This window comes from Carassius auratus, chromosome 30 (genome assembly GCF_003368295.1).
Source record: "Carassius auratus strain Wakin chromosome 30, ASM336829v1, whole genome shotgun sequence".
In the NCBI taxonomy this organism is placed as follows: Eukaryota; Metazoa; Chordata; class Actinopteri; order Cypriniformes; family Cyprinidae; genus Carassius; species Carassius auratus.
In genome coordinates this window covers 4,880,086-4,903,705 of record NC_039272.1, presented here as the reverse complement: position 1 = coordinate 4,903,705, position 23,620 = coordinate 4,880,086, and the positions used below count along the sequence as shown (strand labels likewise).

General features: G+C 37.9%; 1 protein-coding gene across 1 annotated transcript in view; it reads right to left on the bottom strand.

Moving 5' to 3' along the window:
* The window catches only part of LOC113048953 (serine/arginine repetitive matrix protein 4-like), a 59,841-nt gene that overhangs the window by 9,913 nt on the left and 26,308 nt on the right, over positions 1-23,620 (bottom strand). Inside the window, exons 2-7 of the mRNA XM_026210938.1 lie at positions 9,804-9,944; positions 5,370-5,459; positions 4,099-4,173; positions 3,951-3,977; positions 3,488-3,538; positions 1,401-1,475 (exon numbers count right to left, since the gene is read on the bottom strand). Of these exons, the coding sequence (XP_026066723.1) occupies positions 1,401-1,475; positions 3,488-3,538; positions 3,951-3,977; positions 4,099-4,173; positions 5,370-5,459; positions 9,804-9,944 (459 nt within the window). The remainder of the gene's footprint in view (positions 1-1,400; positions 1,476-3,487; positions 3,539-3,950; positions 3,978-4,098; positions 4,174-5,369; positions 5,460-9,803; positions 9,945-23,620) is intronic.

Below are 23,620 nucleotides of genomic sequence, written 5' to 3'. Positions count from 1 at the left end.
AAGTTCTAATCTGTATGAATGTGGGCATGTGCAGGTGAATGAGTGTGCTTAGAAACTTCTATTCTATTCTATTCTATTCTTACTTGAATTTGACTTAGATCATTAAATGTGATATTATAATGCAACTTATAGACTGGAAAACAAAGCAGCTAACTTCGGTTTTAGAATCTATTCTATTCTGCTCTATTCTATTCTATTCTATTCTATTCTATTCTATTCTATTCTATTCTTACTTAAATCTGTTTTAAATCATTAAATGTGATGTTATGATGCCACTGATAGACAGGACAACATAGCAGTTGTCCTCAGTTTAAGACACTCTATTCTATTCTATTCTATTCTATTCTATTCTATTCTATTCTATTCTATTCTATTCTTACTTAAATTTGTTTTAAATCATTAAATGTGATGTTATAATGCCACTGATAGACTGGACAACATAGCAGCTAACTTAAGTTTTAGACTCTTTATTCTATTCTGCTCTCTATTATATTCTATACTATTCTTACTAGAATTTTTTACACAATTAAATGTGATGTTATAATGCCACTGATAGACTGGACAGCATAGCAGCTGCTTTCAGTTTTAGACTTTCTGTTCTATTCTATTCTTACTTGAACTTGTTTTAGATCATTAAATGTGATATTATAGACAGGACACTGATAGACAGGACAACACAGCAGTTGTCCTCAGATTTAGACTCTCTATTCTATTCTATTCTACTCTATTTTATTCTTACTTAAATTTGTTTAAATTCATTAAATTTGATGTTATAACGCCACTGATAGACTGGACAACATACCAACTAACTTCAGTTAACTTCTATTCTATTCTATTCTATTCTATTCTATTCTATTCTATTCTATTCTATTCTATTCTTACTTAAATATGTTTTAGGTTGTTAAATGTGATGTTATAATGCCACTGATAGACTGGACAACATTGCAGATGTCCTCAGATTTAGACTCTCTATTCTATTCAATTCTATTCTACTCTACTCTACTCTACTCTATTCTATTCTTACTTAAATTTGTTTTAAATCATTAAATGTGATGTTATAATGCCACTGATAGACTGGACAACATAGCAGATGTCCTCAGTTTTAGACTATTCTATTCTCTTCTTTTCTATTCTATTCTATTCTATTCTATTCTATTCTATTCTATTCTATTCTTACTTAAATTTGTTTTAAATCATTAAATGTGATGTTATAATGCCACTGATAGACTCGACAACATAGCAGCTGCCTTCAGTTTTAGTTTTAGACTCTCTATTCTATTCTATTCTATTGTAACTTGAATTTGTTTAAGATCATTAAATGTGATATTATAATGTCACTGATAGACAGGACAACGTAGCAGCTGCTTTTGTTTTAAACTGTCGTAAGATCACCACTGTACCTGTTTTCCTTGCAGGAAGAACTCCTAATTTCAGCTTTCCGGCGCCGGTGTCTGCGATGAGAGTGGCTCCTTGCCCTGAAGGGTAACCAACAGAGACATGCATGCAGGGAATTAACTATCTTACCCACATATTCTACTATTTCGTACAGGGAAAGCAACATCAAGACTCAAATTTACATTACATTCCCATTACACCTCTTATCGTATTATTGCAGTGATAGAGAGAGGAAAAGAGAGAGCAATCAGTGAGTGTAAGATTAATTAAAATGCCAACAGACAATAAAAAAACGACACATGAATTCTCTAAAGTGATATAATTTAATGTAGCACACGTAAAACAGTGTTAATTGAGTCTGAAATTGAGACAGTTTAGTCGCACATTCAGTAGTTGAGTGCAGAATGACACGAGATTGCTGAGTGATTTCAATTAAAGTTTTAAATTGAATTCAGCTGCCCAACAAACTTTACATTATGAAAGAGCAGAACGTGTTTAATAGATTGATGTAAAATGATTACACATTAAACAGCAGATTTTACAGCTAATATATTCGATTAAGAGATAAACATTAAGGTGTTGTTTTGAGTACTCTATTTTAAATATATATTTATATGGTCATCCTGAATTAATGTTATTACTTATTCTATGTTTTGAGGACAGAGATAAGGATCTTAATATGCAGCTTTCACAACTTTCTGGGTTATCTCTTTTTTTACGTTAAAGTCAATCAAAGGGCTATTTTTTCTATCGGTCGGGTTACCAAATTTATCACCACCCTATATCTTAATTACAGGGTTCCCACAGGGCCTTAAAAAGTCTTAAATTTAGTGCAATTAAATTAATTCCATATAAGACTTAGATACGGTAAATTGTATAAGAAATTTTTAATTATAATTTCAAGAGGTCTTACATTTGATACTGTAGACAAGAATTGAAATACAGCTTAATGTGATGAATAAAATTCAAAAGGCTCGGATTTCATTGAGTATAATGTGGTCTAAAAGTCAAAATGCGGTATGGGTCGTTTTATATCAATGAATCTCTGAGGAGTTTTGATGGCATTTCTTTCCGGCATTTATTTAATCTTTCTTATAATAGCTGATAAACCAGCATTTATGAGCATAAAACTGCATTGTGTGCTGGCATTTATTTATTATTTTTTTTATTGTGGAAACCACTATATTTCTGTCATTCCAAAAGTGCCACCTGCTGGCAGAGAATGAATGTGCATCATTGATAATTATACAGATCAGTGATTTGCATTGTCAGTAAGCCTATCTGCAATTTACGTTCAGGCTAGTTAAATTAATTTCCGGCTATCAAAATCTGAAGAGTGCCTGGACGAAGGGCTACCAGAGATTCAGAAATTTAGCGAGCCCTGATTTCTTAGTGTATAAGGATACTTTATGAAAAAAAAAACATTAATAAACATAATATTTTCTTCTGGGGTGGAATATGAATATCAAATGGAATAAATCCATTTGTGCAGAAAAGATTCTCATGCCCTGACTATTTCCTAAATCATCCTCAGCATCAGAAAATCAAAAAATGTCACATAAATCAAGAAAACACATAAATGAATATACCTGAAAATGAATGAAATAAACAGTTTCCGTACATGTGCAATTCAGTTGCAAAGGACAAAGAATTTAGAGTCCTGGGTCGTAAAGCAAAACCACTTGAGATCCACTGATTTAACTCACTCGTTTTGAGCATCAGAAGCCCAGCGAGGCACTTCTTCTCTTGCTGTGTGTGCAGCAGACTAGCGCCGTGAAATTGGTTCATGTTTCTGTCTCTGTGACTGCACTGGTCTCCTTCAGTTTGAGAGCCAGTAACAGCAGTCTCTGAGAGGAGCTGAGGTGCACTACAGTGCGGCTGTCAATACATCGTAATCTAATCTAGAGTATGTGATTCTCCTGCATTAGAGCTCATGCAGGTGCCTTATTCTCTGGAATGCATTAAGCTTTTGACACTAAATGATAAACCACAGAGGAACTTGAATATAACTCAATGAACGGTCAGTGCTTGAATACATTCAACAGAAGTGCGAGCTAATGGATTTTAAATTATTAATTTTAAATTCACCAACCTCTTTTTATGCTTTTTGTCCTCCTTTCTTTTACCTCTGGGACTCGAGCCACTGTAAAATGGGAGAAAAACTATTGATTAGGTTTACATTAAAGATCCCACAGGAGAGAAAGCGAACAAATGAGATCTCTTTGCGGTTTCTGCTAGAAAACATTAAAATTAAATGGATTCTGTTTGTACAGATCCCTATAGTCTTACAGTGTGTGAGTAATTGCACCTTTTTTATCTCTTAAAGAATTTTAGGAGAAACATCTGGATACTTAAATGATACATTATTTCAATCTCCTGAGCTATGAAAGAGGAACTCTGAGCAATAAAATCTTCCTCCGGGGAGCCATAAACTACTTAAGGGCACAATAATCACAATAATCATCAGGTATTATCTGTACTCTGTGAAAATCACTGTGCCCTTTATTCTAGGAACGAACACTAAAAAACTAACATTAAATAAATATAAAATTTACCTGTGACGTCCCTTCCTTGAGGCAGACCTGGAGGCAGAGAGGAGCTGACTTTAAAGGCAGTCGTGACAAACACACACACACACACACACACACACACACACTCAAAGCAAACCTCTAAACATGATCTGATCTGAAAATCAATCACTACCTATGTCGCTTCCTTTTCTTTGAGCTCTTCTTTTTCTTCTTCTTCCTCACAGGTGATGGACTGCAGGAGGGAGATCTGGAAGATCAAATATGGTCACATGTAGCAAAAACACATATAGCATTCTGTTTTTATAGTAACGCTTAAGGGAATATTTAGCCCATATATGAAAATCTTGGAATGTGGCTTTTATATAACTGAATATACTTTAAAATAATTTTACATATAATTCAAAAGATGAGTAAATTTTTGTTGTTGTTGTTGTTTCAAATAAATTATTTTCAAATAGAAACAATGTACACAACTTTAACGGATTACAACTGTTTTCAACATTTATAAAAAAAGAAAAAAAAAAGAAAAAAAAAAAAAGAAAAATCCTGAAGGACCAAGTGGATAAGGCTGCCAGAATTTCAGCTTTGTCACCATAGGAATATAAATCACATTTGAATATGCATTAAAATAGAAAGCTATTAAAATTTTTTACAATATTATTTCACTGTATTTTTGATCAATTAAATAAGCTTTGGATAAATCCTCTTAACTGACACTCATGTTTTCCAACACGGACTTTATAGAGCACGATTCAAACTTAATTTTTTATAATTTATGACTGAAAACATTTTGTAACATGATATTGATGTGCCATTTACATGGTAATGCAGTGTCTGATTTTAAAATGGGCTTTAAAGGATGAATTTTGAGATTTTAAGTTTGCAGTTGATATATAATTTCTGATGATTTCTAAAATGTGATAGAGAAAAAGGCAACAAAGAAGTCTTTTTTTTTTAAACAAAGGTCAAAACTCCTGTTATGATGTAGATTTTTGAGGGTGCACTCTTGTTATAAATTAATCTATTACTTTTCCTACATGATTTTTAACAAAAAACATTGGTAAAATATATATTTCGGAGTCTTAGACCTTTCCAGCGATATATAGTTTGACAAGATTAGATTAGATTTGATTGTAATATAGTGAAGTAGGTGTCCTGTATACTGGACGGGGTGACAGTTAAAGGGTTAAAATAATAGACCTAAACTTCTTAACAGTAATGATATATGATACAGTTACAGTAGCATGTGATAAGGAAGTAAATAATAAGGAATTGAAGACAAATGCTTTGAAGATATACAGTATGTTTTGCTTTGGATATTGATTAAATACAGCATGAAATTGCTCTGTCTGTCTGAACTGTATCACGTTGTCAGTTTTGTTGATTGCTATATAAAAGATTATTGTTGTCATATGATTTCATTCTTTCTTTCTTTTGGCTGACCTGTGTCTCCTCCTCTTTCTCTGTGACTTCTTCTTCTTTTTCTTTGCTTTAGGCACCGGCCGAGGTGAAAGATCAGAATCAAAAGAGACACTGGAAAAGCAAAAACACAAGAGAGAACACATTTTTCACAATCTGTTTCTGCTATTTTATTTTATACAGTAGGTCATGCAAAGACAATTATTCAATAGTAAGAGTTTGATGAATGACCGGTCAACCACTCTAAGAGAAGGTCAGGGTTAAGTTAATCAAAATCTGATTCATTTCTAACCACTATAAAAGACAGAACATTTCTGAAATGGAAGAATCCAATGCTTTAGCAAAACAAGCTTATTGAAAAAAAAAAGCATTGCTTTTTACACACTTTTCTTCCAAACCTAAGTGATACAGATGTTAACTAAGCAAATGCAAACCTCAAAATGCATTTGTTTACAAATCATGCACTATTGGAAAAAAGTGTTCTACTGTCATAACATAGTATTGTGCAAGGAATTGCATCTTTATTAATCAATAATTAGTGTTTTAGTGCCACTAGTGTTCATTTCAGCATCTAACTGCAGTGAATTTATGGGAGTTTTACAAAAATGTTGGTAGAGGCACATTTTTTTCAATCAACCTATATGCTGGCAATCCATTACCCAAAACTTCTAAATTCTTAAGAGCAGAAAAAGCTCTTGTTAAAATAGAGGTTAAATAGGAAGGAGGCGTCAAAGGAGAGATAGAAATAGAAAGCTGCATGCCCGGACAGGTAGCTTTTAAAATCAAATTACTTTAAGCAGCAACACTTCTGCAACAACAAAGCAGAAGATCAGAGACAACGGACGGCGAGTCCTGATTGAGCGGGACATGTGTGCCGTTTCAAAAGCACCGAGGTGTCACCTCAAAAGCATCTTTTAAAGGCAATAACATCGAGTGCACGGAAGGATTTGAAGCTTAACAGAGAGATGCCACACTGCATCTTCTACTGAGAGTCTCGATTCCTCGGGAAAGCAATTCAAGTGCAATCATCAACAGAGAGACTTTTCACAGACGGCAGACATTTATATCACACGTTTGCAATGTTTACTAAAGCACGGGGCGCAACTGTTATTATTTTGATTGCAGCGATTGCACACCACTCTCATTCCATCAGGAACGGCAGAAGATTCAATCAAAGGTGGGCGTGAAACGCTTTACCCAAACCACCAATAATGCAGATTCAAACCCAAGCTGAATGAGTTACACACATTTTTCACGCTAATTGCAAAGGTTACATTTCCGACTCCCGAAACAAAGGGGATTTATCAAATACAAAAACCAGAATTCTGGAATGAGCAAACTCTATTCCCACTGCCCTTATCTTATTCAGCCACATCAAATAATGTCCTTCCATTTCTTTTAATCCTTTTGAAAAAAATAAAAAATCCATTAGAAGCTCAAAAATCCCCAATCTGTAGCATTCAAACACTGATAAGGCCCATGAAACGGAAAAGCTGACCTCTATAATATTTTCAAAGGCTGATTTTCTGATACTGACCCTATTTATATCAAAGAGATTCATTTTAGCTCGTTATTTTTATCTTAAAAATGCTCTGTGACCGAAAGAGCTTGTCTCGCTAGAATTAGCAGTGTGGAGGTAGGAGGGATTGAACACTGAAAATGTAATGCTTTTTCCTCTATGGAGGTATGTGTGCACTAAATAGCTCTTTATACTATACACATACATATCAAAACATCACAATGACATGCATCTGACAGGCAGCTATGAACATATAAAGCGTGGGAGAAGGTATACAGGATATCCATGACAAATACACATGACTCGGTGCAGGTTACAGGAACGGTGGCAGCAGCAATGAGATTTCCTTCTCGCGGCACATCGCTACAGCAGGATAATGATATTTCATAGACACAGGGGAGTGCTGTCTGTGACAGTCGATGAATTACAGACAGACTGCTTTGCCCAGCCAGTCAGTGATTCAATATGAGCACTGAGAGGAAACCATTTAGATGCATCAAAACACAGACGGAGAGCCAGTGATGTGCTTGCGGGGGATCGGGCTGCTGAAAGGTGGTTTGGTCTGATATAGGAATAGTTCATCCAGCCGTTGTTGCATAAGCAAGTCTGAAATGCATTAAAAGCTGATAAAAGCAAGTGGCATTTCTGCTAAATTAGAAACCTTTGTCTCACATTACACCGTCGACACAAAGGCACACACTCACTCACAAACACACAAACACTGCAATAGTTCAGGATTTGTGCGGTTAGTTTTTGGTCCTGCCCTTTTTCTGACAGAATAAATGAGATTTGGTTAGTTGCAAAATATAGAAAAGTAGCTTAATCTACACTACAGTAATCACATCATTGAAATACACTATTCATTTTTTAGTCATTGTTTTGGTCCTGCTTTACATTAATTATATATATATATATATATATATATATATATATATATATATATATATATATATATATATACTGCTGCTGAGGTGGGATAAGCAATGTAAAAACATTTAGATTCATTTAAATGTAAGTACATAGTAGTTATGACCACTTAATATTATATTTTTTATATATATAAAATTTATAAAAATTTATAAAATTGTATTTGGGTTTTAGTTTGCTATAGTTCAAACTGATTAAAAACCAAATACATATTTTAGTATTGTATTTTATTAATAAAGTTTGTTTTATTTCAAATAACAAAGTATAATAAATCACAATGGATAGAGATATTTTTTTTAACAATATTTGGCTCACTCACATATCAAACAGACTTATGGGTGGGGTGATGTTGGATGGGGGATCTGGTTAACAGGTTAAACATAAATTCGACCGATCTAATTTTTTTTTACCCATTTTGTTATAGTTATGGGTCTAATATCGTTTTCGTAAACTCTTTTGGTCATGATAATCTTGATATCATGATAGCCCTAGTTCCAATCAGCTCTGAAATCGACCACACAACCTTTTCTGCAACTCTGTTTCATCCACTGCCTAATGTTTTTAATGCTATGCTTTTTATTCAGCTTGTTGGTTTTCTCTCCAGCTTTTAAAGTCTTTCCGTCAGTTTCAGTTGACCTTGAATGCGCACAGGTAACGAACACACCCCTAATGGCCACCATCACTTCAGCTGTCAGAAGGAACGGCGCGGAGAGGGTCGTCTTGTGAGTTAGACCGAACACTGACACACTCAGGAGAATAGACAAGGTTAGAGAGCTAAAAGGCTGTCAACATTGATAACTGACATTTTACTGAGGGTTTCAGCACTGTTTACATTGCCAGCACTGCTGTACGTACCTTTCTGCTTTGGCAAAAAAACACAAACATTACTCTCAAAACTAAAATACAGAGGATTAAGCTTGTTGCCAATGCAATGAAAGGAAAAGTGTGCAAGCATTAGACAGCACAGAGAGCTTTTGACTACTGACACACTCCAAAGGATGTCAAACCTGCAATGCCAAAGCACTGTCAGAACTAGTAAAAGACATTAAACAGAAGGGTCTTCGCAGAAGGACAGAGGGCTTCTATTTAAATGCAATTTTACTGACACTAAAATTGACACTACACAATAAGACTTTCCACATTTGAGATGTTTCTTTTATTTGCATAAGAAAACAACGGTTTATGTACAGCGGTTTAGGATTCTTCAGGTGTTGTGATGAAGGAAAGAAAGCTGTTTGTGGATTTCGGAGCTTTAGATTGATCTGACTTAATCGCTCTTTGATCTCGCATTGTTGCATGCTTGATTATAAAATCTCAATAAAAATAAAAACACCTTTGCATCTGCCGTTCTCTGGCAGAAAACACAGCATGAACTCTCCTAGAGATTAGCATGTTTAAGATAGCGTCCTCCCTGTTTTACATACTGATGCATTGCTTGTGCTCTGCGTTATCACCAACACTTTGAAGGTATCAGAGGAATTACGGCGTTAAGAATCAAATGCTGAATCGATTTCATTCACCAGCTGAGTTTGAATTTTGGTGGATGGGAAGTAAGAGGACGCCATAAAAGACACCCGTGTTAAAATTTCCAGCAACACCTGAGTGCTTACACTGTGGCGAGGAGATAAGAGTGTTTGTGCCTGCCTCGCTTTAAAGTTTGGGGTTTCTAATTCATGCTTATAGAGTGTGGATGTGGCTTCGAAGTGGATTCGGTGCTTCATATTTTCACGTGTTTGATCTTCTCTGGGGTCAGAAATGAAAATAAAATTCACATTTGAATAGATTTATCTATACAAAGGTTCTGTGGTTGAATTGTACATTTTTAAATGCACATGCTGTTTTCAAGTGCTTCAAAAGCAGCGGAGAGCAGCTATTTCACCTTCAGAGACTCTACAAATAGGTTCTTTTCTAGAACGGCGAATGCATTCTTTACATTGAAGTGTTCACTCCTAAGCACCGAGACATCTTTGATGAAGATGTGTGTATGAGGCACAGCTTTAGAAGATACAGACCTGCGAGCTCGACGGTGACTGTGCCGTTTACGTCCTCTGCGCTTCACGTGTCCACTTTTCTCATGAGTTTTTGCAACTGCTTCTTTCGTTTTGGCTTTCTCCTCATCGTCTTTAGGTGCTAGGCTGACTGCTGTCTCCAATCTGGAAGAACAGAATGACATGAATTAGTCAACAGGTTGTTAAATAATATGTGTCAGGACCACAAAAGCAGTCTGAAATCGCTGGGGTTTATTTGTAGCAATAGTCAAAATTATATATTTTTTTCTTTTATGCCAATAATCATTAGGATATTAAGTAAAGATGACGTTTCATGGAGATATTTTGTGAATTTCCTGCTGTATATATATATATATATGGTTTAATAATATGCATTGCTAAGAACTTCAAGCTAAGACAACATTAAAGGCAATTTCTCAATATTTAGATAATTTAATTTAATTTTAATTTTAATTTTAATTTTAATTTTAATTTTAATTTTAAATTTAATTTTAAATTTAATTTTAAATTTAATTTTAAATTTAATTTTAAATTTAATTTTAAATTTAATTTAATTTAATTTAATTTAATTTAATTTAATTTAATTTAATTTAATTTAATTTTATTTTATTTTATTTTATTTTATTTTTGCACCCTCAGATTCCAGATCATTAACCTCTATAGGTAAATAACAACAATAACATTGTGCAATAAGCGGTAAAGCTGATGCACAACAAACAAGTACAAGACAATACATTAAAACAATATGGTAAGAGACATCAATTTTTGCACAGCTGGATGCAGATGAGACCAGAAGCTAGACCCATAGAGTTTACAAATGGCCGTGCCCATTTTTATGAAAAAAAAAATGTGGATAAATGCATTAATGTTTGAGGAAGCAGTTCTCTTCTGAGAGACATTGAGCATATTCATGTTTCTCTCCTAGACCTTCATAAATGCAGAGGTCATCTGCTCAGCATTCAAATGAGGTGTCAACAGAGAAGCCTTTATTTACATGCCTCAGTTGAACCGACATTTCTGAAATTATTTGTGCGTATCCCAAGGTTGTAAGGCGAATAGCTTGAAAACTCAAGACTCGCATGTGCATGTCTTTTTGTCCATGGGGGAGAGTAAAAAGAGTGATATGAGTATCCCTCATGATCTGATATTAAAATTTCACACTAAATTCACAGAAAAATATACTTTTCATGCTGTCTAATAACCAGTCAGGCTGTAAAATGTAACAATTGGTTATCATTTGGTTTGTGTTAGCTATATAGCATAGAACTTACTTACTTTTCTTTTAAATTCATAGGTGTTTCATGTGAAGTGTACATATTTTTCATATACATATTTCATATTTCGAAATCGTATCCGGTTGAGTCTTGTGCACAGATAGACCCTGGTGATTCAGCAAAGACGTGACACTTGAGCCAATCTTTTCCTGTAATTGCCAGGTTTTCTTACAAACAGTTTGGAAATAAATGCATAAATAAAACTGATTGCTAGAGCTGTGTAAGTAGGCCTGACTTGATCTCCGTGGCATAATTACAGATCCACCTCTGGAGTGTGAGAGAAGTGTGTGTTGCATGCGGCCCTGTGTGTTTGTACATGAGTTTGTGAGTCTGAGTGCCTGCATGGTGTGTGTGTGTCTGATTGTAATGAGAAGTTAATCAGTCTTGCAGATTAAATGCTGATTGCCTCTCTCTCTCAGCAGCAGGAGGAGGCCTGCCCTCTGCCACCTCTGGATAAGAGAGGGCAAAGCACAATCACATTATTAATGTCAACCTTCCGGCATCGCAGCCTTACACGGCCCTCCAGTGCGCCAGGACGTGATTGGAAAATACAATAGGGGAGAGGATTACAGACGGTGAAACACTGAAAACATGTTGGTGTGAGGGCAGCTGAATGACCCAGACGTCAAAGTTCAAGGGAAAATCTGTCATTTAGAATTAATATTTGATTTGATTTATTTTTATTTTTTATGGATTATTGCCAGAAGCAATGGTTTATATTTATAATGCATGAAATGAACATGCAGATTTTCACATTTCAAGATGTTAAGGATTAGAGATGCGTGGACTGCTTGTGGATTAGTTTGGACTCTCATTCTGACGGCACCCATTCACTGCAGAGTGGTATAGCAAGTGATGCAATACTCCATTTCTCCAAATATTTTGAAAATGAAAAAAAAAAATACATTTTTATTTTTGGGTGAACCATTACGTTAAAATAATGGTGACCAAAAAGAAGAAACCAACTCTAGCTCAGGAGGCAGCGATCATTACATCCTTCCGCTGTAATAGAATATTTCTCCTCATTTTCCACAGACTTCTTTAAACCCAGACTCATTCTTACTGGCCGTCAGCTAGAGATGAGAGCTTTAAATGAAATTGATTTCCCCATCACTGAATGACTTTTCTCTGATCGGCTTCAGAATTTATGGAAGATCTTCTCCATAGGGAGTCAGATTTATGGCTCGCTGTTTATATCGGTCTCAAAGACACGCATACACACGCACACTTGCTTCGGTTTGGGTTTGCTAACTTTCAAAGCTGTCTTGAGTGCTTGTAATCCATTACTTTGGAAAGTACAGACCATTTGAAGGGTCTAAATGGAACTATTCAAAGTTCACAGCAGGGAAAAGATTTCTAGCAAATAATAAGCTGCAGATTTTAGCTGCTGAACATTTACCGTAGAATTGTTCAGACACGTCAGCCTTTCTGTTTGTTAGCAGCTAGGGAATGGAGACTTCTTTGGTTTAGCTTGATTACAAAAATAACTAGCATTGGGGAAATATGTTTTCATACATACATTTTCAGGTTACAATGTTGCTTTTTGGTTCAAATGAAAAGAGCACACAAAACATATATACGAGTTGTTATAATTTATAATGTTTGCTGTATATTACTGATACAAACACTCTTTGACAATCCAAGCAATTTTAGGTATCAATCATGCCAATCAAATTACAGTAAGCAGTATAAGAAATTATTTGTGAACCTGGAGCACAAAATCAGTCTTAAGTCTCTGGGGTATATTTGTAGCAATAGCCGAAAAAACACTGTATGGGTCAAAATTATAGATTTTTCTTTTATGCCAAAAATCATAAGGATATTAAGTAAAGATCATGTTCCATGAAGATATTTTGTAAATTTCCTACCGTAAATATATCAAACTTGCATCACGGCCAAATATTGTCCTCCTAACAAACCATACATCCTTTGAAAGCTTATTAGACTTTCTGTTGAATAAAGCTGTACAGTTTGCAGTATTAATCGTGTTTGTAGCACAAACAGTGTGGGATGAAAAAAATCTAGTATAGATAACTAAAGTAGAAAAAAACTAAAGTATAGACTTGAAAACGAACTTTGCACACTTTGGATTTCAAGCAAAAACTGTTCACTGCTTCATAGCACTTTCAAGGACAGATGATCAGGCATGTGAAATATCACATCATGTTTTTTTATTAATTCATTGTTTTCAATAATTTATCTTTAGCAGTTTTCATTTTTCTAACACTAAAACTGCAGATTAAACAAATGCTCAAATTTTAAGTATTAAAAACGTACGTAAGAAATCACCAATAAAAAAAAAAATGTGTTTGACAACTATAACTTAGGTCCTATAAAAACACATTGTTCATATTAATAAACAGGTAATGCACAAGGCAATATTAATTGGCAAGCAGGGCCTATTAAGTGTTGAAAATGTCCTATGCATGGAGTGCTGCTTGTGCTGTTATGTGGGTCTCACTCGGTGGCAGTCTAATGGCAGCTCTCCAGGTTGTGTTGATGTGTTTCTGTTGTTGTGAATGAGTCACGGCTCCTAGCTTGGGTCTCCTCACTGCCACTGTCATAAGACACTGATACCGGTGTGATGGGAGAGAAAAGCAGGGGGTGGAAGGGAAGAGAAAGGAGCGTGATCCAGAAGGAGAAGGCAGATGGCTCAGGACGCACACAAACACAAAGGTGGGTGGGAGAAATATCTCTTCTTTGCAAAGATGACAGAACACAGGGCTGCTTCAGAAGTTCGAAGACATGAACACACACACACATGCGCGCACACACACATACACACATTACACTTAGAGGAATCAGACTTCAAGCTAATGCCTCAATTAAACCATGTGATATTTCAAATGGGTTGAAAGAGGTGGCATTGACCTGAAATAATCTGATCAACTGGAAAAATCAAGCATGTAAACACTTGAATCCAACTATTTTCTAAGTTGACTCAAAAATTTCTTCATGTTTCTATAATGTAGAATCTAATGCAGCCCTTTGGGAAATTTCCTAAAAAGCATAAACACTCAGTGTTGGGGAAGCTGCTTTGAAACTGTAGTTTTACCAGCTACAAGCTACTCGTAAATTAAAGTAGTTACGCTACAGTCAAGCTACCCTTCTGAAAAGTAGCTACTGACTGTGAATGGAGTAGCTTTAGGATGTCAGTCAACAGCTGTGCATGTGAATACTGCACTTTGTGTGCAATCCTGCCACAACCATCCTTTGTCAAATGATACTACTATATCACAATTTTATTTTCTGTTCGATTAGTGTTTATTACAAATCTGTGGGGGGACAGGTTACGTAATTGTAAAATATACATTTGATATGGAGTGAAATAAAGCAGGAAAGTTAATCAGTTTAAAAAGGCTATTATTCACCTCCTGTACATGCTTTAAGTCTTCGACGTAGACTGCATTTGAATCTTTGTTATGCATAAAGTGCAGCTGAAATATCCACTCTTGTGCATCCTTTGCAAAATCATCAGACGATCTCATGTTGGTGGACATACTGTAAAACCATAGGATGCATGATACTGTATAAATCAGATGGCAATAATGAACAAATTTGTGTGATTTAGTCAGAAGAAAACACTGTGCTGTTTCAATGCATTACAGGCTCGTGACTCGTCAGAAATTAAAACGAAATGTAGCTTAGAAATGTCCCGCAACATCGCTACTTGCTGGAAAAAAGTAGTTAGCCACTGGGAAGGCTACACTGTTTTAATTTTGTTTGATTGGCCCAATACAGCAAGATTTGTGAGATTGGGACGGGGTCTGTGCGTTCACCCAATAGAGATCTGCTGGGAAAACAGTTATTATTTTTGAAATTCTGTCAGGTGACAGAAACTTCAGCTTTAATTACCACTCAGGAAATACACGGCTGTCCTTCAGTATATAGCACCAATTAGAATGGAACCCTTGTGCATTGTTCTATTTATTCTCAATTTTTTTTGCATAAATCTGTTAATCAACTCTCTCTCTCTCTCTCTCTCTCTCTCTCTCTCACACACACACTATCATTTGCTGTTATACTCCATTATAAAAGCCAGAAACTAAGCCTTTTTTTTCACAGGCCTATCTAAAGGGTTAACAGTCCCACCTAGTGATCAACTGTAAAAATAACAAATTTTACCTCTTCTCAAAAGGGAAAACCTCAAACAATCAAGAATGCATGATTATATGGTGTCATGGCTTTGCAATCAAAAAATGTCGTTATAATGAAAGTCAATGGGGCAAAAACAACCACCAACAACAAATGAGGGAGAAAAAAATAAAATCTAATGCTGCACTAAAACTAACAATGCATCAAAGCCAATCTTGTAACTAATCTTTGACATGCCCAAGACTATGATAAAAGGTAAAAAAAAAAAAAAAAAAAAATACATTCCACAATCACTTTTAAATTGAAAATATGTAATTTTGTGTGTTTTTTTTATAATTTATGAACTTGGTAATTAAAGAGTTAAAATCTTGGATTTTTTTTTTTACATTTGGTAGTTTTGATCAGGACTGAGGTTGATTAATAGATTTATCTATCAGCAGTTTAATTTAGTGGATGTTTTCATCCATGAACATAACGAAAGGGTAGTGAATTTGCCCAGAGTGTACCGTTGAGTTTCTGAAACATTTCAAAGCATTTTCCCAAAATATGGGTCAAAATAAGATTTGTCACGAAAAATAATTCCATTAGCTCAAACACAGAGAAAGTTGAGGCCAAAATAAGTCTCAACTTTTCCCCTAGTGGACGAAAACGTCCCCAACAACACATAAGGGTTAAACATAACCCTTAACCTTCTTATCATAATCTAGTTTGCCTGGATGCACACACAGTTTATGTATGTGAAAGAATATAATTTAAATAATCTCTCGAGTTCTGAACAAATTGCTCATTGTTTCACTTTTCATTATATTGCTCTTAAATCCTAAGGACACTCTGATTCATCAGGGGAAGAAGTATTATTTGAGAGTGCTGCTAGTTACCATGGCAGCCAAATATGAACATGTTTCATGCTAGCTAACGCATGACCCATGATTACATGCTTTAACACTTGGACTAATTAGTGCCATTAACACTCAACAAGAAGACCTGTCAGAGACTGCGACAGAAACGTAAAACATTATTATTCACATGGATACAGACGGAGGATTCTTTTTTAGATCATTTTGACACACACACAAAAAAAGAAGTTTCAGAGCTATGTTTTAGTACTACTAAAAACCTTCAATACTAGTCAATGGGCTCTGGGTCTGCAAAAGGACAACAGACATAAAACGAGACACCGTCCTCCCGCTGCGGACACATCTGATATACGAGGTCCATCATGCAGTTCACTGAGGCTATCCAGTTCTATTAGGCCTGTCATATCCACAGACAAACAACTGATAATCGCTTTCATGAAAAAGGCGGGCGGCAGATCATTTTGAGAGAGAGACATGATTGAGCATGTTAATTAAGGGTGGATACAGATTAACTGACTCCAGAGCTCCATCTATCAAAATGGAAAGCGATTATATTGTTTGTGTAACATTCGGGATAAAAGACAACCTCTTTTCATCGTGATATTGATACTAATGATGGGTATGCTTAGACAGGACATGGCAATTAAACTTGTTTAGGCAAATGGACATGTCTATCAGAATCAAGACTTGATATTAAACATTTTAAAATTGACAGAAATTAGAAGATCCTCTGCATGAAATATAATCTGACCAATGACCAGAAAGCTAAGCACACTGTATTATCTTAAAAAAATATATCCTCTCTAAACCCCTCTATAGCTGACAGCAAGCTAAATCTGTTTACCACTTAACGCTAAAATTATATGGGCATACAAACTTGAGAAACTATATATAAAAAATAAAACATCACCAGCTGCTAAAGAGACACACAGAGCAAGAGACACATGCGTTTTTTTAAAGCACTGTGCATTATAACCAATCACATACGATTCTGTTGAGTTTATGAATGCAAGGACCAATCAGAGGCGTTCAGATGAGTCACAGCTTTTGTCACTGTGCATTAAATCTCTGTGCATTAATTCTCTCATCAGAAACAAGAAAAGTGAATATCTAAAAATGTAAGTAAGACATTCATTTCACAGTGTAAACAGCTTATTATGGGAGTTTTTCCAGAGTGCTTGAACTTACTGGACTGAAGTGAAAATTTTCTTTGATAATGTGTTGGCAATGAAAGTGTTACATGCTAATGAGTAATTTACAATGTTTGTATTAAATTCACATTAAATGCAAAGTCAGCCGTATTAAAAATATTTTGTAGTATGACACCCATATCTGGTACTTAAAGGGTTAGTTGAACCCAAAAATGAAAATAAGGCCTTAAATGACTCACCCTGAAGTCATCCTACAGGAGTTTATGACTTTCTTCTTTCAGGGTAATTCAGCTGGAGTTATTTTAAAAATGGTCTTTGATCTTTCAAACTGTTTGATGTCACTCAGTGAGTGTTGCACTGCATCAGTCCATGAGAAGTTTAATAAAAAGCACATCCATAAAAATAAAACAAAGTCTCACATGGCTCTGGAGTGGTGAACAAAAGCTTTCTGTAGTGAATCGATGTGTTTTTGTAAGAAAATATCCATATTCAAAATGTAAGAATCACTTAATTAACTTGCACTCACAGTTGTGAGAAGCAGCTTCCGGGGAATGACGTATGAGGTCAGCTAATTTTCATTTTTTTGGGTGAACTAACCCTTAAAGTTAAGTTAATAGATTGCTACTTTGCCCATCGCCCATTATAGATCAACTAACATTATCTATAAAAGTGCAAATACTTACACATATTTGAGGATCAAGATATTTCATGATATATTTTGTGAATATTTTGACTAAAAGAAAATATTATATTTATATAATATATTATATTTATATAAATATATTATATTTATAAAATCTGTAATGGTTTTACTGGTAATAATGGCACTTGTATTGTTTTTTACTGGAAACTGTAATGGACCCTGTTGGTCTTTACTGGTAATTGATTCGTCTTCTATTGGTGGCTTGTTTAAACCACTAAATCCTACTGGAATATGTCCCAAAAGGGAATACAGGAAACCATTTTTGATGGTTTTAATGGTTAAAAGTTGATGGTTTGTAATGGTTATTTATAGTGGAAACATTACAATTTTCTGTGATGGTTTTTATTGTTTTGTTTAGTTTTTCCAGTAGGGACATAAGCCTATATCAGGTTTACAGTGGTACTGTTGCTGCTGTGTGTCACATGACACGGATGAGAGAGAACCCCCCCCCCCCTTCACTTGTGCCCCCTCAAAAATAATGAGTGCATGATGTCCCTTACACTACAATACAAAATTATTTGTCAAATACATTAAACATGACGAAACATTCATTTTTAGTTAGAATTGTTATAGATTACTTCTAGAGACCGCACTGATACATGACATGGTGAAAAATGACTGAATGGATAATAATTAAAGTAGGTAAAGATGTACCCCCAAACTCTCCCCCACTCCACTTAACATCTACTCAGTGTAAGGCTGAGCTGTCGCTTCTTATTTGACAATAATACCAGCTTAAATTTCTGCAACATGAGGCCTGCTGCCTCCACTGAGAAAATAACCTGTGTGGCATCATGGGAGAAAGACAATCACAGCACCAGACCTCATTATCTCCCACAGACAATGTCCTCGCTAAATCCCAAACGAGCCAGGGAAGGTAATTGATTTGTAGAGACACTTTTAGAGCGAAGGGGAAAAGGAAAGCGAGTGAGGCAAATAGGGTGGGTGCAGCCAGAAAAAAGAAAATCCACAAACAGCTGAAGCGAATGGAGAATTGGCTGCCCTATTTCCAACTCTGCATGAAGGCTCCGCTGAGCGATACAAGTGGACATGAAGGATTTAAGAACAATCAGACTGATTTAGCAGCTTATTCCAGCCCTCCCATCTCTCCCACATTTGTTCTGCTCAGCGGGAGGTACTCAGGAACGACATAACAACAGAAAGTTACAACCTCGCAGGATTTCTTACTTCGGCTACAGGGTATTTTTTTCACACAGTCTCATGTGATGCTTCTGTAGAACAGATGTAGAGTTAGGTATGACGGCGAACAGAAGGGTTGGCAGATGGAATGATAAAAAGGAACGATTTCAGAATAATTTTCTTGTTTATATAATAAGCAACCAGAAAATCCTTCACCATCCAAACAGATGCAATGTAATATTTCTAACCTTCCGTGCAAAATACAGCCGGCACACGTAGTGAGGAAAGTCATTCGGAAGACAAGTGAAGTTAGTTTATTCAATTATTGCTACCTGATGATAAAACGGAGCAACATAATGGTTTGATTAATTTCCTTATCACACCAGGCACAAAGAGTAATTATGGCCCGGTCCACTACTCTACGAGCCACCAATCAATCAATTTAAGCACTCTTCACTCCCTACCGTCCCCTCTGCTCAAACAAAACAAATTACCCCTCTCTCTCGCTCTCAGTCTCTGGAAGACTTTTGCCCCGGGCCGTGGAAATAATGCCAGGCAAACTCTAGATTTTCACACACACACGCACACACTCAGGCCAAAGTCTCTATACAACAGCCAAACAATTATTCTGCGGAGACGCAGTGTGAGAAAAAGAGCACTGTTCACAATGAGCAATCAACAGCTTGCCTCTTCAACTTCACCGAGAGCAATGGTGGGGAAAACATGTTGAAGCATATGTAAATGACTTAACAGATGCGTTTGGAGCGTGCCTTCATAGTTTTCATATTTTCTCTTGCCTGATCGGCTTCATTTATCCATATATGTCCTTAACTGAGAGGCTTATCTGAGGTCATCAAATATAACCGGGGCGAAACGAGAGTCCTGTGATTTTTGTTCTCATTTTCATATTCGTCGTCTCCACCATGCAATTAGTTTTAAAATGCTGCCTTCAAGTCATGTAGGAATGGTCATATTTATGAGAAGAGGGTACAGCCAATGTTGTCTCATAATTAACAGTGGGGTTTTCTTTGAACTGTGAGGAGTTTCTTACTGTGTCAATTAAAGTAAGGTGTATTTATCATAAGATATATTTATGAATGTCTCACATGAGAAGGCACACATTCTGCATTTGATGTCTCTATCAAACACTGTAATAGAAAATATTACAACACTCTCAGAATAGAAATGGTTTTAGGAATAGCCAAGAGAGAGTGAAACAAGACATTTATGTCATACATACTGCATACCTAATCTAGCATTTAACACAATAGTGATAAACATGTTATACATGATATGATATCAATATTTGAGGAAGGTTGTATAAATGAGCACCTTACTGTCTGGACACCTTTGGCTCTGCTCTATATCACTGCTGCCATGTTTCACAGCCCTCGGGACACAAACCTACACCAATCTCCACCCCATTTCCACATTCCCACTGACACTCTTCAAATTCCATTACCTTTACAGCCTCCCATGCATTACAAGCCAATTTATTTCATTTCATTAACTTCTATCAAAAACCTTTCATGATTGCTGGGAGACAGAAAGAGGAGAATGCATTGTTGGACAATTTGTTTCATCTCCGGGATGAAAATAAAGACGCTAATGGAAGGTATTTTTTTCTTATTACCTAAGGCAAAGCAATATGTCGCAGGTTTGTTTAGGAGTATTATTGCCAGTATAACGAAGAGTGAATATCAAAAAAAAAAAAAAAGAAAAAAAAAGACAAACCATCTGGGTCATATATTACTCCAACTGTCATGGTCTTGTCATGATCCTGTCTCTATCTCTCTCTTCTTCTCCCTCTGTCTCCCCCTGCTGGTTTTTCCCCTCCTGTCTCCCTCGCTCTTCGCTTATGTGTCACAGCTGTCTTCACTTCTCATTAAGATAATTCCCCCTCCACCTGGTTCTCATCTTGCCTTGTTATTTGGGCTACTTCTACCCTCTCGTTCCCGTGTCTCATTGTCAGATTGTTACTTCCGAATGAAGCCGTTGCCTTTGGCGTCCGTGTTAGCAGTTTGTCTTGGTCCTGTCCTGTCCTGTCTAGTCGGGGTGAAGTTAGTTGTCTACTATCGCTACCTGTACCTCTCTGTGCTCACCCTTTATACCCCACAGAACCTTACCTGCTGTTCTACGCCGCTACCGCCCCGCACTGCGAGCACCGATCCCCGGCTCTCCCCTGAGCCCAATCAAAGCCTCCACCTCGCCAGCCTTCTGGTAGTTCCAGCCACGGAGGTTTCCTGTGTTAGTTTAACCCAGCCTTCGGGTCTTCCTTAGTTTTCATCTTTGTACTCCTTTGTTGGATTTTCCTGTGGCTTTCCTTTGTTGGATTAAAGACTGTCATTTTGCCCTCGCATTTGAGTCCCCTCTCTTCAATACCCATCACAGAACAATCTGACCACGATGGACTCAGCGAGTGGCAGTCCGTTCCAGACCGCCGTTGAGCACCAGGGCGTCCTCCTCGGGAGGCATGAGGAAGACATCTCCGCTACCCGACACGCCGTCGGTTCTTTGGCTGCCCAAATGTCCGAGCTGTCCAGCCAGGTCCACAACCTGCGTCTCCAGCCTTCCGCCTCTTATTCTCCTCCGGGTCAGACGGAGCCTCGGATAAACAATCCTCCGGTCTATTCGGGTGAGCCAACTCAGTGCCGCGCTTTCCTTACCCAGTGTGAGGTGGTATTCTCGCTCCAGCCCGTTACATATGCTAAGGAGAGGGCCAAGGTGGCTTTCGTTCTTTCACTCCTCCACGGGCGGGCTCGCGAATGGGGAACGGCCAACTGGGAGACGGAGGCAGAGTGTACCTCAACCTTTGAGCGCTTCAAGGAGGAGATGATCCGGGTCTTCGACCGTTCCGCCTACGGAGAGGAGGCGTCCCGTCGACTTTCCACACTCCGGCAGGGAAGACGATCCGTGCCGGATTTCTCCGTTGAGTTCCGGACCCTCGCTACCACCTGTGGGTGGAACCAGCCCGCACTGACTGCTCGCTTCCTGGAGGGCTTGTCTCCAGAGGTGCGGGACGAGGTCCTCGTCCGTGAAATCCCCGCCCGGCTCGACGACCTTATCGACCTGGCCATCCGGGTGGAGAGACGGTTTGATCAGCGCCGTCGTGCTCATCGCCTAGAGGAGAGTCTCTTCTCGCCGCCTCGAGTCAGCCCCTCCCACTCAGAACCGGAACCCATGCAGCTGGGTGGTCTGCGTATTTCGCCTAAGGAGCGTCAGAGGAGGATCTCTAACCGCCTCTGCATGTACTGTGCTAGTGCCTCTCACTTTGTGTTTTCGTGTCCGGTAAAAGCCAACGCTCGCCAGTAGGAGGAGGGTTACTGGCGAGCGCTACCACTAAGTCCATCCCTTCCACTTCCTGCACGATACTTCCAGCGCATCTCCAGTGGGCGGGGTCGTCAGCCTCCTGTGCGGCCTTGATCGACTCTGGGGCCGAGGGAAACTTTTTGGATGAGAAGTGGGCGCTTCAACAAGGTATTCCGCTCACACCGCTAAGAGACTCCACCTCTTTATTTGCCCTTGATGGCAGCGCCCTACCTAGGGTACAGAAACAGACTATCCCTTTAACTCTAACCATTTCTGGCAACCATAAAGAGACAGTTTCCTTTTTAATTTTTCAATCTCCTTTTACCCCTTTAGTACTGGGGCACCCTTGGTTAGAACTTCACAATCCACACATTGACTGGGCTAGGGGGTCTGTTTTGTCTTGGAAGTTGTCGTGTCATGTTAAGTGTTTAGCCTCGGCTGTTCCCCCCGTGTCTTCTGTTTCTGTGTTGCAGGAGGAGACGGGAGATCTGACTGGGGTTCCGGAGGAGTATCACGATTTGCGAGGGGTGTTCAGCCGTTCTCGAGCCATGTCTCTTCCGCCCCACCGTCCGTATGACTGCGCTATTGATCTCCGCCCGGGGACCACGCCCCCTCGGGGTAGGCTCTATTCTCTTTCTGCTCCCGAACGGGAGGCTTTAGAGAATTATTTATCTGAGTCTCTCAGCGCCGGCACAATCGTTCCGTCCTCGTCGCCTGCCGGCGCCGGATTCTTTTTTGTTAAGAAGAAAGACGGTTCTTTACGCCCATGCATTGATTATCGGGGGCTGAACGACATCACGATTAAGAACCGTTACCCCTTGCCACTGATGTCCTCAGCCTTCGATATCCTGCAGGGGGCAAAAGTCTTTACCAAGCTCGACCTACGTAACGCCTACCATCTCGTACGCATTCGGGAGGGGGACGAGTGGAAGACCGCCTTTAACACGCCCCTCGGCCACTTCGAGTATAGGGTCCTCCCCTTCGGATTGGTTAACGCCCCCGCTGTCTTTCAGGCTCTGATCAATGACGTCCTTCGGGATATGCTCAATTTATTCGTTTTTGTCTATCTCGATGACATTTTGATTTTTTCGCCCTCTCTACAGGTTCATGTGCAGCACGTTCGCCGCGTTCTCCAACGTTTGCTTGAGAATCGACTCTTTGTTAAGGCCGAGAAGTGCTCCTTTCATGCTTCGTCTATAACGTTTTTAGGCTCCGTTATCTCGGCAGAGGGGATCAAGATGGACCCTACCAAGGTCCAGGCCGTGCTCGATTGGCCCGTCCCTGAGTCTCG